General features: G+C 41.9%; 2 protein-coding genes and 3 long non-coding RNA genes across 11 annotated transcripts in view; 3 read left to right on the forward strand and 2 right to left on the reverse strand.

The window, feature by feature from the left end:
- The window catches only part of CAPZA1 (capping actin protein of muscle Z-line subunit alpha 1), a 30,466-nt gene extending 27,750 nt beyond the window's left edge, over positions 1-2,716 (forward strand). Inside the window, exons 9-10 of the mRNA XM_039841209.1 lie at positions 656-718; positions 1,098-2,716. Of these exons, the coding sequence (XP_039697143.1) occupies positions 656-718; positions 1,098-1,238 (204 nt within the window). The 3' untranslated portion in view covers positions 1,239-2,716. The remainder of the gene's footprint in view (positions 1-655; positions 719-1,097) is intronic.
- LOC120585042 (uncharacterized) lies at positions 2,054-5,959 on the reverse strand. Its single transcript, XR_005648202.1, has 2 exons — positions 5,892-5,959; positions 2,054-2,988 (listed from the first exon to the last, which is right to left on the reverse strand). It is a non-coding gene; the product is annotated as an uncharacterized LOC120585042 (long non-coding RNA).
- Positions 5,960-6,014: 55 nt separating this feature from the next.
- Positions 6,015-14,269, forward strand: part of MOV10 (Mov10 RNA helicase) — a 22,194-nt gene continuing 13,939 nt past the window's right edge. For 2 of the 7 annotated variants that reach the window (XM_039841196.1, XM_039841197.1), the window contains exons 1-2: positions 6,015-6,063; positions 6,497-6,662. In XM_039841196.1, the coding sequence (XP_039697130.1) occupies positions 6,030-6,063; positions 6,497-6,662 (200 nt within the window). In that variant the 5' untranslated portion in view covers positions 6,015-6,029. Of the gene's footprint in view, positions 6,064-6,311; positions 6,663-14,269 lie in introns of those variants that run through there. The other 5 variants (XM_039841200.1, XM_039841201.1, XM_039841198.1 and 2 more) reach the window with 4 other exon arrangements.
- LOC120585041 (uncharacterized) lies at positions 7,857-10,465 on the forward strand. Its single transcript, XR_005648201.1, has 2 exons — positions 7,857-9,265; positions 10,298-10,465. It is a non-coding gene; the product is annotated as an uncharacterized LOC120585041 (long non-coding RNA).
- Positions 14,072-14,269, reverse strand: part of LOC120585038 (uncharacterized) — a 2,219-nt gene continuing 2,021 nt past the window's right edge. The window contains exon 3 of the long non-coding RNA XR_005648198.1: positions 14,072-14,225. This is a non-coding gene — a long non-coding RNA (uncharacterized LOC120585038). The remainder of the gene's footprint in view (positions 14,226-14,269) is intronic.

Consider the following 14,269-nt stretch of genomic DNA (forward strand, 5'->3'; position numbering starts at 1 on the left):
TTTGTGTTATTAGAAAACTAGAAAATAGTTTTGACTGTTTGAAAGAATCTTGGGACTGCTGCTCTAGGTGTGAAATTTTTACCCTCTTTCAATTCTATTGTACTTAATGGTAAAAGGAGAGAGAGTCAATTCATTTTGTATATGAATCATGTAAATCAAAATGTGATTGGTTGGTTTAGCATCATAAGTAGCAAATAGAGGAGTATGTGAGCTTAACATATATGACCAATCTGTCTGAGGGTACTGTTTATGTCATCTTAAACCAGAGATATTTTCAAGGCATAAAAATCTAAAGGCATCATGATCATGTCTTTTATACTGTGGTAGATTGGAAAGAGCATGGTTTTTCTTGTTTTGTCTTGTTTTTGGCAAAGACCCGGATTCAGATTCCGTCTTTATCATTCAAACGCTGTATAATTTTGGTCAAGTCACTTAAGAGGGTTCTGTTTTCTCATTTGCAAAATGGAGGTGATGATAACAGATCTACTTCACAGGTTATAATGAGAATCAAAGATAATGTACATGAGAACACTTGACAGACTATAAATTATCATACAAATGTTAGTGAAGATGGACTTTTTGGACTTTTCGACTATCTTTTTAGTCATTGTTTACACATTTTAAAAAATTCATATTTTCCTCTCCTCCTCATTAGAATGAAGTTCAAACTGCCAAGGAGTTTATTAAAATCATAGAGCATGCAGAAAATGAGTATCAGGTAAGGAGATTTGGAACTAACTTCTAGATCTGCTGCTGTATTATTTTGCTGTTAACATTTCGTTAAATTTCTGTGTCTTTTTAACATAAATATATATGTTGTTCAGTGTTAGTAAATATGGAGAATTTGCAGACCTTGAACCTTGGCATTCTGCTTATAATCAAGGCTTCAGCATTGGAAGGGACTATAGCCCTAGTTTTAGAAATGATAGAGGCGGGCTTGTTAACTAACCCACTTCAGATTGGACAGGAGCTTAGTAGAAATAGTACGTGCTGTCTATCCTTGTGAGACTCAAGCATGTCCTTCGACATCACTTACTTTCCTATTCACAATCATCCCGTCTCTGTTCAAGCAACTTATCTTCAATTATCTATTGCAGACAGCGATTAGTGAAAACTATCAAACAATGTCAGACACCACATTCAAGGCCTTGCGCCGGCAGCTTCCAGTTACCCGCACCAAAATCGACTGGAACAAGATACTCAGCTACAAGATTGGCAAAGAAATGCAGAATGCTTAAAGGCTGAATGTAGGATTTTTCAATACATGTAAAGAAAGGATTCAACGTGTGGTCATAAGATAAATAAGTGATTTATAAACAAGAGTGATATTTTGCTAGGGCTTTCAAAGTTAACAGGTTTTCTAGCCTCATGGAATACTGTTGAACCTATAGCATTGTCTTGATACTTTTGTTTTCTCTGCCATGTAATTTTCTGTTTTCACTATATCTACTTGTAAATTTTTTTTTAATTCTGCCACATTTAATAATGGAGAGAGAGAGATCTATTCCTGGAGTCATTTTACTATTGAGAAAATTTTCCTAGCCATGAAGCCCTGTTACTGAGGTAGACAGGTAATATGTTCAGTGCTTTTTTACCCCCGTCCTTCGAAACACTCCTGGTACTTCCGTGGTTTATACTGATCCACCAACAGCTAAAGAGGCTATGCTACCAACTGTAGCTGAATGGAAGACACATTCATCCTTCTCCCTCCAACTGCTTTGATCATTTATAGCATCATATACTGTAGTTTTCAAAAGTTTAGATTGGAGCTTTTCAGGTCCTTTTGGGGGGCAAAGGAAGTTTTCTGGGAATTCCATTATAGCCAGCTTCTTTGCGGAAGTCGTTTTTAAATCCAAAGACTTGAACCACATTCCCTGCACATGAACGTGTTTTTACCCTTTCCTCATTGTCTTCTTCCAATCTAGTACCATTATAGTTGTTATAGACATCTGCATTTTTAGCAGAGTTTTACCCATTTGTTTTTTTTTTAATATTCAAGAACTGCTGACATACGAGAGATGTAGTAGAGTATCAAACTTGAAAAATGCAGATGTTGAAGAAATAATAGGTATCTTGTGCTTTAATACTTTGTGGCAGGATTGTACTATAAGCAAATGAATCAAACAACTATGTAAATCACAAACAAAACCTAAACATGAACCAAAGTGAAAAGGATAACTTCCAGGCAGTATCTTTCTATTGTAACCTGTTATTTAAGGGAATACTAGTGATTTGTTCTAAATAGGATGTAAAACTTGTTCCAAATTATTTTTCCTCAGTCCTGCCTGCCAAGAACTCAAATGTAACTGTGATTTCGCAACCCTTCCCAGGTATATTGGCAGGTATATGTGTGATCTCAGAATACACAGGTGACATAGATAAGATATGACAACTGAAATGGTGGATTCATTTACATTGTTTACACTTCTATGACCAGGCCTTAAGGAAGGTCAGTTTTTTAAAACCAAGTAGTGTCTTCCTACCTATCTCCATATACATGTCAAAAAAGAAGGGTGTTTGTGCTTCAGCTTTGTTTTTGCTCAGTAATACAGTCAAGCAAGAGTTTGTTTCCAAGTGACTCGTTGAATTGTGTAAGCATTTTCGTTTATTTCAAATAAAATATATTTGTATTATTTGTCATTCCTACTATTCATCCATACCACAGTATCCTCTGTATCAGGTAGTCCAATAGAAATATACCTGTTTTGTTCTTAAATTGTCTTGAGTCTCCTTTTTGATCTATTTCTTCAGCCTTAGTTCACAAGATGTGGTACTGCATTTGATCTAATTTGATGAGAATGTTCAGGGTTTCTGAAATTGATTCCTACCTTCAACTATTGTAGACACAGTGAATACAGAAAGATTTATAAAGAACGGGTTTTTTTTTTTCTTTTTCTTTTTTTTTTTAACCAATGTGTCTATGGATTAAACTGCTTTTCACTCTGAGGTTACTGGTGAGTCAAAGGTTTTGTTTTGGGTTTCCCATTTCTGTCAAAAAGAAAAAAAATCTAGTTGTCTTTTCTACCTATGACTCAGGGACAGTTGTAGTCACTAAGCAGGAAATAGAAATGGTAGAATCCTTGTACCTCAAACTTAGGTAATAGTTTACATTGACTTCATTCTAAGTGCTGCTTTCCTTGCATGCAAATCTGACGTAGCTACAGATGTGTGGGAAAGGCTCTTATCCTGGTTCCCAACAGGAGCCAGAGGCATATCAATGCTTCACCCGCCATCCAAGGCCAGTTCACATTCCCACCTTTTTGAGGGACGTGTAACTGCACTACACCTTGCCAAGTCCTACAGAGACCTCCTGACTTTAACCTTCTTCAGGCACACAGTATGTGCTTGAATTGTCTTATTTTATCACATGCTGCTGAAATCAGCCTGTGGTATCCTAGGGCAAAGTGTTTCCCAGCCAGAAAGGAGTTTTCTGTGAGGCATCACTGCTGTATTTGGGTTTGAAATCACACTGCTGAAGACTATTTATTTCATTTGAGCCTGGGTGATTGTGTTTGTTACCTCGTTCCAGTACCTGTTCTCTGTTTTATAATCTAGAACTTGGATGCTGGACTCATCTAGGTTCATGAGATACTTGGCAACACTTGGCACATTCTTCGCAAACTCAGAAAAAAACGATATATATCTGAATGTCAATTTATGACTAATTTTCCATGGAACTACCAAGCTACCTACTATGTGGAAAATCAAAGAAAGGAAGATTGGTAAATACAGAACACAACTGGATGGTCCATCAAGATATGCTGAGCTAAAATTCTCCCTTGAAGAGACAGGGTGGTATATAAAGATAGGGTAGATCTAAGCCAGCTTGAAGGCAGAAACCAATTTCACCCCTCTTCAAATCCAATGTATTAAAAAGCACTCTGTACATATAGGAACGTACAGTTGATTCTCACGGTAGTTATTTCTATAAAGTTGCCAGCAAACGAGCAAACACTGCAACATTGCTCGTAAGGGAAATACAAGGTTAGGTTCCTATGAGCTTCTGGTCACATTTTTGTCAATTGATCAGTACATAACCCTGTTTTATATGTGTTTCTATTTAAATCACTTTATTTGATATACATTGTTAATTCATTAAAGTTGAACTGTCTGCCACCGACACTAATTCATGCCTGAAGTTCAAAGGAATTGTCTTTGTAAGTCACAACACAGCCTTGTGCTAGGTGGGCTTGGGGGCCATTTTAAGCAATGAGATCAAAAAACAAAAAAATGACCACGAAAAGGACATTTGTTTATAATATGAGCTAAAACTAAAGCAGAAATCACCTTGTTCCACTTCAGCTGGGAACAGGCACACTAGGAAACTCAAATTTTCGCTGCTCTGGACACAAATGACTGCAAACACTAATTTTTAAGTTACAATTAAGTTTCAGTGAGTAGGTGAATTTGTAAGTACGGAATCTGCAGATAATGAGGATCAACTTGTACCTCCTACAGCCTCTCCTTTGGACTAAGGTAGACTGATTTCAGCCTTTTAGTTTAAGGGCTGATTTTAGTTGCCTTAGGGAGTACAGTCTGGAATACACAATGTTAGAGAACATTCAAATGCAATTGTAGAACCTAAGGTACTATGGAGTAATGAGAATTAAGAAAATACAGAGCTTTTAATCTTCAGAGCAGTTGTCTTGGGAGTCTATAGATCTATTCCAGTAACATCACTGACCACAGTTAACTTTAGGATTGCCTTCAGTGCTATTTGGACCCATACTAAAACCAACCTTATTACTTTAAAGTCTCATATTCTTATAAGTGCAAATGGATTTGGGGAAGGCTTCAAAAATGTGAAAAGTGGGGAGGAAGACCATTCTAGATATCTAGCCAGCACGTTTGAAAATAAGAGTTACAACTCCATGTGAAGCTATTTCTTTCAGATGAAACTGGTTTGGAGAGGTTACATTATAACCAAAGCCACATAATAACACATTTTTACCCAAGTTTTACTCTACTATGGTTGTTTGTGTATGTTTTGAAAATATCCAGGAGATAGGCCTAGCCAGAGAGTGGGAGATTAGGTATCCAAGATTTATGGAGACTTAAGATTTGTTGATCAGAATGGAGCCAGACATGGTAGTTTTTCGAAATGGTAAGTAAAGCAATTTTGAGTTCACTCTCCTTACTCTCGGGCCTCACCAGGTAAATGAGGGAGAAAAAAGGTAAAATCTTTCTTAGTTTTTTCCCCCTACTTTGTATAATCAGTTTTTTAGATATTTTCCCCTGCTCTGTTTTCCCCCTCCCTGGAGCCTTGGTTCCCACTGACTTTGCATTTCCTGTTGCTAAAGGCTGTTTTTCCTGGCTTTAGTAGGTTGTTGGCCTGGCAAAAGGTACAAGGATAACCCAGCTGGAACACGACTCGAGGTCTGGATTTTCCTCACACTAAGTTAGATTGTGTGACCGCCCACAGTATATTTGTTTATTTGGTATATTTGCTTAAAATTTTTTTGTATAACTTTCATTTTCTTTGCCCCATTCTAATGTGTTTTGTTATGCGGGAGGAGGCATAGATGCAGAGGCTTGTTTTATGTTTGTTGTTGTGGTAGCCCCACCCCCTTTCGTTTGTCTGAATAGTCTTTTCTAAAGCATGTTGGTCTTTTACTTCTCTTCCTGGTACTGATGCTGACAATTAACCATTTATTGCCTAAAATAACAGTCTCTTGCTCTCAAGAAGCTAATATTTTGATGACTGGAGCAACCCTTACTTATACACTCGTAACAATTAAAGAACAACACAGACCGAAGTGCAATCGAGTGCCCAAATATGTGGCTCAAGGGTAGGGATCACCAGCCTCTCCACATCACGAAGCCTGTGTACCAGAAAAAAGTAATGACTGTTCGTCCTGGCGGAGCCTCTTGTCCCTCCCACACGTACACACCTTTATCTCTGAGACACTTGGTTCTTTCCCTCAAACTTCTTTTTCTCTTCAGCCTTCCTCCCGGAGTCTGAAGGGGAGGGGGCGTGCCGCTCGCTTCCGTACTGGTTTCTGTCCCGGGTAGTCTGGGGGAGGTGCTGGATGAGCTGCCCCAGTCCAGCTGCAGCCGACTCAGGTCCCAGTCCCCTGCCCTTTGCTCTCCCGCTTTTCACTGAGTCCCGAGGCCCTGGGGGCGAGCGTGGGAGTAGCCCAAGCTCAGGCTGGAAAGTCTGGACCGTTCGGGGGGCCTCAGGCGGTAGCCACGTTCAGAGTCTGGCTAGAAATCAGGGGAGGGAGCTTGGGGCAAGGGGAGGGCCCTGAGGGAGGGGTCAGACTCCTTTAGTAAAGAGTTAATGGGAGAGGGGGAGGGGATAGGACGGAGACCGAAGGGAAGGCTCAGGTAGGGAAAGGACGGAGGAGGGGAGCCTGGTGAGAGAAGGGACCCTGCAGGATCAGGGATCTCAGTCAGGGGGCTTCCCCCGGCTGCACCCACATCTTAGGGCCGCCAACTTCTAGCCGCGGCGGCGACTTTCAGTTTCATTTCCCGGACACTTCTGCCTGGGCCGCAGCCGCTGCCGCCGCCGCCGCCGCCGCCGCGATGCCCCGTAAGTTCAGCTGCCGGCAGCTCCGGGAGACAGGCCAGCGCTTCGAGAATTTCCTGGTGGAGAAGGGACTGGACACGGAAACAGACCGCGAGAAGCTGCGAACCCTTTATAACCAAGACTTCAAGATCAGGTACGCGCCGGCCCTCTCCCTGGCCCAGCTCGCCTCCACGACCCCTGCGGCGGGGCCACCCTTCCCGCCCCGCGCGCGCAGTAACTGCAGCTCCGGCAGCGGCTCCAGCCGGTCCCGGGGCGGCGCGGACCTCCCCTCCCCGCGCTGCCCACGCCCCGCCCGCGTCGCCCGGAGCCCCCCCTGCTCTGCCGGGCCGGGCCCCTGCGCCGCTCCCGGTGCAGAGCCTCCCGCGCAGCCCCTCCCCCGGCGCCCCGGGGCCGGGTCGGGGTCCTGCGGCCACCCACCGCTTAGGGGGCCGAGGGGACAGCTGCGGGCGTGGGGGAGGGGAGCGGCGGGTGGGGGGCCACGGCGGCGCGTGAGCGCGGGCAAAGGAGCTTCCTGCTGGTGGCGCGAGCCCAGGCGCGGGCGCACGGGCACTCCCGTCCCCTGGCTGAGGGGCTGCTTCATCGGGGGTCCACTGTCCCAGAAGAGACTCAGGGTAGGAGAGAAATCTCAGGGAGCTCGGAAAGACGAATAGGGTACCAACTGCGTATGTACCAAACCTCCATTAGCACCTGTGGCTTCTTAATGGAGACCCAGGGCCAGGGCCAGCCTCCTGGGGACCCCTTCCATTCTGTGGCGGAAGGCTGTTTGGTCCCCCATTCCTGATGCCAGCCAAGTGAAAAATCAAAGAGACTTCCCTGTGTCAAACCATAGAATTGTGCTTCAAAAACACCTCTATCAACAGGCTGCATGCAGCCTTGGGCGGAAAACTGAGAAACAGTTCTAACAGGGATAAACGTGAAGACTTAGGCAAATAAATACGGGGTTAGGCTTAATAATAGCCCTTCTGAAAAAGACTAGATTTTAGCAGACTAAAAGGCCAGCATGGCTGCTAAAAGAGTGAAAGAAGTGTGAGACTGTGTTAACAGAAGTACGTGTGTTGTGGCGATTTGGGGGGTGGAGGGGGGGAGCAGTTACTCTCCATATTAACCAGATCGTATCTGGAATATTATTTTCAATAATGAGTATCATATTTTGTGAGGGACATTAACAGGCTTGAGCAACATCTGAAGAAGGGGCAAAGATGAGAACTGTTTATGATCCCACACTGTGCTGAGTACTATGGGGAACATAAAGATGAAAAATGCAATAGAAGCAATAGAAGCTATGATATGCCTGCAGATATAGGAGGGAATTCAGTGCAGAAGGTGGCCTTGGCCTTGGCCTTGGCCTTGGCCATGAAGGATGAATATTAGTATTTGAAGGAGGAAAGGCTTCTGTGTTGATTCACAGTCTGTCGTGAGACCCAGTCAAAAGAAATCAAGAAATTGGAGGAAATATTGGAGAGGACAAGTTAGTTAACCATGAAAATTTTAAAGACTGTCATGGTGGAGAGGATGGTACCTCTGCCATTCCATGAGGCAAAACTAGGTTCACTCAACATGCCCCCTCTCACGCTCCCTACTCCAAGGGGAGATTTCTATTCTAATTAGAACTTTCTTATGCATCCTTCAAACCCAGGCTGGAATGCTGTGGCCAACCCTCAGCCTCCTAATGGTACTTCATTGCTCTGGGCTCAGAGCTCATTCTTTACACCCTGGGTCATAGCCCGTGCGCTCTGCCTGTATTAGAGCTGGTAAGGGACTGTGTTCCCCACCAGACTGTCAGTCTGTCGACTGTCAAACTCTCTGAAGACAGAGACAGGCTTTTCATCATATTTGCACCTTCCCTCAGTCCCCACCTTAGGGCCTTGCTCATTCAATTCTTGCAGAATCTAATTGAATTAGTAGGTAGAGTTGATCTACAAGACAATGGACTGTCCTGGAGGTATAGCAAGTCCCCTACTGTCAGGAATCTGATGAGATTCCTACACTGGGAGGGATTAGTCCTTTCCAACTGGGTTATTTATGATGTTAATGAACTTCTCTGCTCCCAACTCTTGCCTTTTCCCATCTCTCATTATTCACTTAGCAAACCTATTTAAGGAGGGTCTGCTCTTCCTGTGCCTTGGTTCCTGCCTCGAAGGAGCCTAGTCTAGTAGGGAGTGGCAGACGTGTAGACAGATTTGTGATAAGGTGCTAGTGTAATGTTTGGATAGCTGGAGTTGAAATCCTGGTTCTGCCCTTTACTAGTTGCATTTGATTTTGAACAACTATCTGTTAAATAAGAAAAATTCAACCAAGTACATTTTAAAGATCTAATTGGCTTTATTAAGCAATTCACGTATTGGGCATCATTCTATCTAGTAAATAGAGAGGTGCTCTGAGAAGTTTTACAAAATGGAAGGTTTTTTATAGGCAGGAACTGGGCCGGGCAAGGAAGTTATTAGCAAAAGAAAAGGATGTTTCAGGCTGGGGCACCTTTTTGAGTTGGGGGGAGGGCGTCAGGGGTCTTATCTGGCATATTACCTCCCCAGTGTGGATCAGGAAATTCCAGACTGAATTGTTTGAGGGCACATTCCTGGTGAAGGCTAAAAACTGCAATCTAGTCTTGGTTTCTTGTCCTAGAGGCAAGCGACTCTATCTTGGGCCTCTTTCTTTTTTCTTAACATATCTCAGTTTTCTTAACTGGAGTGTGTAAAATGCCTGTCTCAGGGTTCTGTGAGGCCACAATGCACTATGGTAAGTAAAGTGTTTATCCTGTGTAGCATATTGCATAGGTTTTGGGAGTGGTGGCTATCATTTTACTACAGTGATGGTTAGGAGTTCTTTATATAGAGAGAGTAAGGACTGGTGTCATGAAAAGTTTCTGAGATAAGATGATTATTTCCTTGAGCAGGAGACTTCGTTCTTTTATCAGTAAATATGGGCCCCGGATGCCTCCTGTGAGCAAAGCGCCACTGTGTGAGTCACAGTAGATACACGGAAAGAATCTGTCTAAGAAAGGAGGCAGCAATTAAACAGTTATATAATTATTGTTGTGATAAGTGTTTGTAAGAAAAAGTCCAGTATGCATTGAGTGTCTGCATAACTTGGAGGTCTGACCTAGTCTAGGAATTTGAAGTTTCTGGGAGAAAGTCAGGTTTGAACAGAATCTTCAAAGATAAACGGGAGTAGGCAGAGGTAAAGGGCAAGGAGAGAGCATTCCAGACAGAGGGAGTAGCACCTTCAAAGACTTGGGGTGAACTGGGGAGAACCCAGTGACATGAGGCCAGAGGGAGGCAGGGGCTGGATGGGGCAAGAGGTCCTCCTGGGCTGTGGAGAGGTGTTGTGCCATTTTTGTTTTGTTTCCTTTTTAATCTTAACAGAAATAGGAAAGCACAGAACGTTTCAGAGTAGGAGACTGACAGAATCAGGGTTTTAGAAAGAACATTCGGGTTTCTGGCATGGAGACTGGCATGGTGGTCGGACCTCTGTCCAAATGAAAAAATACATTTTACTTCAGGGCCGGGTGTACATAGTTTTCACAGAACAGTATGTGTCCTTGGTACAATACGTAGCCTCACTCCTTGCCCTCTGATATTTTTTATTCCATTTTACTTTAATTTTATAAACATTCTAGTCTTGACCCACTAATCAGAGTTGCAACCCAAGATTTGTAAAACAAAGATCGCTTCCAAATCTGATACTGTGTTCTGAGATACCATTCCTCTAGCCGATAGCTGATAGTCTTTCCTGAAGTGGATCTGAAAAGATTACTCATCTTTCACCCAGCAAACCACAGAGGTCCAGGACAAGCATCACAGACCAAGAATGTCCACAGCTGCAGCCAAATCTGGACAGGAGTGCAGTGGTACAAGTAGCTGAGAATGACTGAGATTCCATTAAAGGTGGTTTGACCAGAGGCCCCATGTGGAGTGAGGACCTGTGCCTCAGTTTCTTCTTTTCTAAAATGGAATGATAATAGTCGCTACCTCAAAGGATTGTTATGAGGACTAAATGAGATAATGTGTGTAGATACTTAGAACAGCACACAGTAAGTGCTCAATAAATATTTTCTGTTATTGGTGGTGATATTATTGTGTTTGCATTCTCATTGTAAATGTAGAGGATCCAAGTGTGCCATATTAAAGCATTAGACTTAACTTGTAGACTGGAGTCATAAATTGGGGGACTTGATCTGATTTGTGTTTAATGATAATCCCTGTCCATTTAAGAGATGGACCAAAAGGGGTCTGTGAAAGAGGAACCACTCCTAGGGCTTAGAAAAAATGTCATGCTCAGGCAGCTCACGGAAAAAATGTAAATGACTAATAAACAGAAGGACAGTTCCTCAGCCGTGTAATGATCAGGGAAATGCAGATTTAAACGAAATGCCGTTCTTTTTTGCTTGTTGGGTTGTCAGAAATTTTAAAAGATTGCAGTTTTCTGGTGTTAGGGGCTGGAGAAAGGGTATTCTCAAATTCTCGTTAGTGAGAATGTAAGTTTGTACAACTCGTTTAGAGGACAATTTGGCAGAACTTATCAAAGTTGTAAAGGTTCATCCTCTTTGATTCAGAAGTTCTGCTTCAAGGGATTGATTGTCTCATAAAACTCACCGACTAGTACAAGAGTTTTTGTGCAAGGATGGTTATTGTAGTATTTGAAATAACCAAAAACTGTAGGCAGTGCATTCACACTGTGCTATTCTGTGCAGCCACCGAAAGAGCAAGGTGGCTTGGTAAAATGTCATGGAAGGATGTCTGTGGTGGTGAAAGAAGTCTGTTGCAGAGTAACGCAAAAAAATATGTATGCTTAAACATGTTTCTGTGTGCATAGAAAGAAATCAGAAAAAATACACATCAAGCAGTTCAGCAGGTGATTGGAAGAGAGGGATGCTAGGTATTTGTCTTGTTTAAAAGATTTTTAATACTTTTTGTGACTACCCTTTCGTTTATCTCTTTTTGCATGCAAACTGACATCACACCTATGTCAGTTAACCCACATAGGATCATTATAATACATCTTTTTTTTTATCATGGACCTCTCCCCATGTTTGCATCCCACCTCCATTTCTACATTCTGCCCCACCCTCAGTAACTCCAACTCAGGATATTTTTGTTGTTTCATTAAAAGATCATGTTACACATTTTCCACATTCTGATTTTCTTACTCACCAATACACCGTGGAAATCACTCTTAGCTGTCTGGTATGTACCACTAACGCATTGTTGTTTTTTTTTTTCTGCCCAACATTTTATTTTTTGATGCATTTCAAAGTAAGTTATAGACATCAGTGCACTTCATCCCTAAACATTTCAGCATGATTATCATGAACTATAAGAGTTCAAAATTTGTTTATGATTCTTTTTTAAGTAAAAAGTACATACAATGAAAAGGACAGATTTTAACAAACCCATATACCTTTGTGCGACCCCCTGTCAAGATTTAAAACATGAGATCACCCCAGAAAGTTCCCTTGCCTCCTCACTCGTACCCACCCAGAAGCAACCACTGCTCTGATTTGTTTTGAGATAGTGCCTGTTCTAGAACTTAATTTAATGGGATCAGAGATACTATGTACTTTTTTGCATCTTTCACACATTCGACCATATTGTGTGTATCAGTAGTTTCTTTTTAGGCCTGAGTAGTAGTCCTTGTATGAATACAAATCAGACTTTGTTACCCATTCTCCTGTTCATGGTTTCAGTTTGGGGCTATGTTGAATAAAACTGCTATGAACATCTTGTACAACTTGTATTCTCATTTCTCTTAGGAATATACCTAGGGATGGAATTACTGTATCATAGGGTAGATAGTATTTACCACCCCCCCTCACCCCATCCCCGCCAAACTTAGGCACCTCTTTTTCGATGGTGGCAGCGAAGTCTTCTGGACTAACCTGGTGTGACCTTGTCTGGGTTAGGCTACTAAGCCTTCCATAGACAGCCCATTTCCTGAGCCTACTTCTCTCAACTTCCCAGCAATTTTAATAAAGCTCATATCACTTAAATCAGCCATCATTTATTTTGTTGCTTACAACTAACGACTCCAGTTGTACACAGTCATCTAGAAGTAGTGCGACTTTAAAAATAAATAAAAATATTTAAAGTTTAAATATAAAAAATAATTTTAAAAATAAAATTTTAATTAAAAAAAAATAAAGGTAGTGTGATCATGTCTTCATATAGTTAAGCTCCTTCCTACTACCTTTCTTCCTTTACATAGATCGTCCAAGTTGGGACGAAATATATAACCTGACATCTAACGTTCCAGGCCATTGCAGAATGGCCTCGTGTAATTGCACAGCCAGCTATTTGTTTGCATTGTCGTCTGTTTTATCTATAAAACAACAGTTGGGAATTATTTGATATTTTTTTCACCCATTCTCTCAACAAGTACTTATTGAATAAATACCAGGGCTAGGTCTACAGTAGGTGTTTTAGTTGCATTATTTTTTTAAATGAATTTTTATTGCACACATAATGTAATAATGTATTCTTTTCATTAAAAACAATGTTACAATATATGTTTAAGTTGATAAGAAACTATCAGACCTTTTTCCAAAGTGATTACCATTTTGTATTCCAGCCAACAATGCATGAGCATTCTGGTGTTTTCATATCCTTGTCAACCCTTAATGTTGTCGACCCTTTAAATTTTAGCCATCGAGAGTATGTGCGTGTGCGTTGCATTCTTTGTAATGGTTGCGTAACACTCCACGGTATGAACGTTTACAATTTATTCAGTCATCTCTCCGTGGATGGGCTGTGTTTTGTCTCCAGTTCTTGGCCACTGTGAATTACTGTGCAGTAAGCATCCTTGCACATATGTCCTTATACACTGGCACTTTCCTTTCTATGAGATACATTCCCAGGAGTGCGATTTCTGAATTAAAGGAAACCTGTATTTTAAGTGTTAGGAGATGTTACTGTTACCGGAGAGTGGGGATCCTCCCCTGGCGTGTTGTCCAGGCTCTTGATGTCTTGAACAAAGAATTGAGCAAGACACCAAAATACAGTAAAAGAAAAGTTTTATTAGAAAGGAAAGTACACTTCCAGAATGGGAAGTAGGCCTGAGCAAAGGAGGCGTGGCTCAAAAGGCCTGGTAACAAAGCCTTTCGGGATTTTGTCCCTATTTGCTGTGGGTGGTTACTTTTCTTAGAGGGATAGGCTCCTTTGATTGACAACTAAGATTGACAGGACTCAGTGATTCATCATTTTGCTTTCTGCACATGTTTGTTCCCAGAATTCAGTCTGTTATAATGATATTAATGAAATTCCGGGCATATGCATCATATTATAATGATAATATAATGAGGCTCAGGTGAGTTCAAAGTTGTTGGGGGGTCTCATTGCATAGGTGCAAGCAACTGGCTTAAACTGGTACCTAATTCTCTGCCTATTTGTTTCTTTTGAGTTTAAAAAATGCCTTTTGGCTTGCTTAATTGTGGGTGGATTAGGGCGGACCCCTTCTAGGATGGGATGACCTCAGTGTCTTTGCAGACAGACCCAAAACCCCCTAACTTTCCTGCCTAACTCTTTTCTAAGAGTCACCCCTTTTTTATTAGAATGAATGTCAAAGGAGGGAGGTCTCTTCTTCCATATCTGCTTCCTGCTGAGAATGGCCGAAGTCCCTGCCTACAAGGGTTTTATGGGGCTCTTTCTCTTTGTCTCAGTCAGTGTGGGGTCTTGGGTTTCCTGCTAAAGTGCCACCTCAGTCCCTAGACAAGGAAAAGAAGATACAAACTTATTATTTAAATCATAT

The sequence above is a fragment of the Pteropus medius genome, unplaced genomic scaffold, assembly GCF_902729225.1.
Source record: "Pteropus medius unplaced genomic scaffold, Ma_sr-lr_union100, whole genome shotgun sequence".
Classification (NCBI taxonomy): domain Eukaryota; kingdom Metazoa; phylum Chordata; class Mammalia; order Chiroptera; family Pteropodidae; genus Pteropus; species Pteropus medius.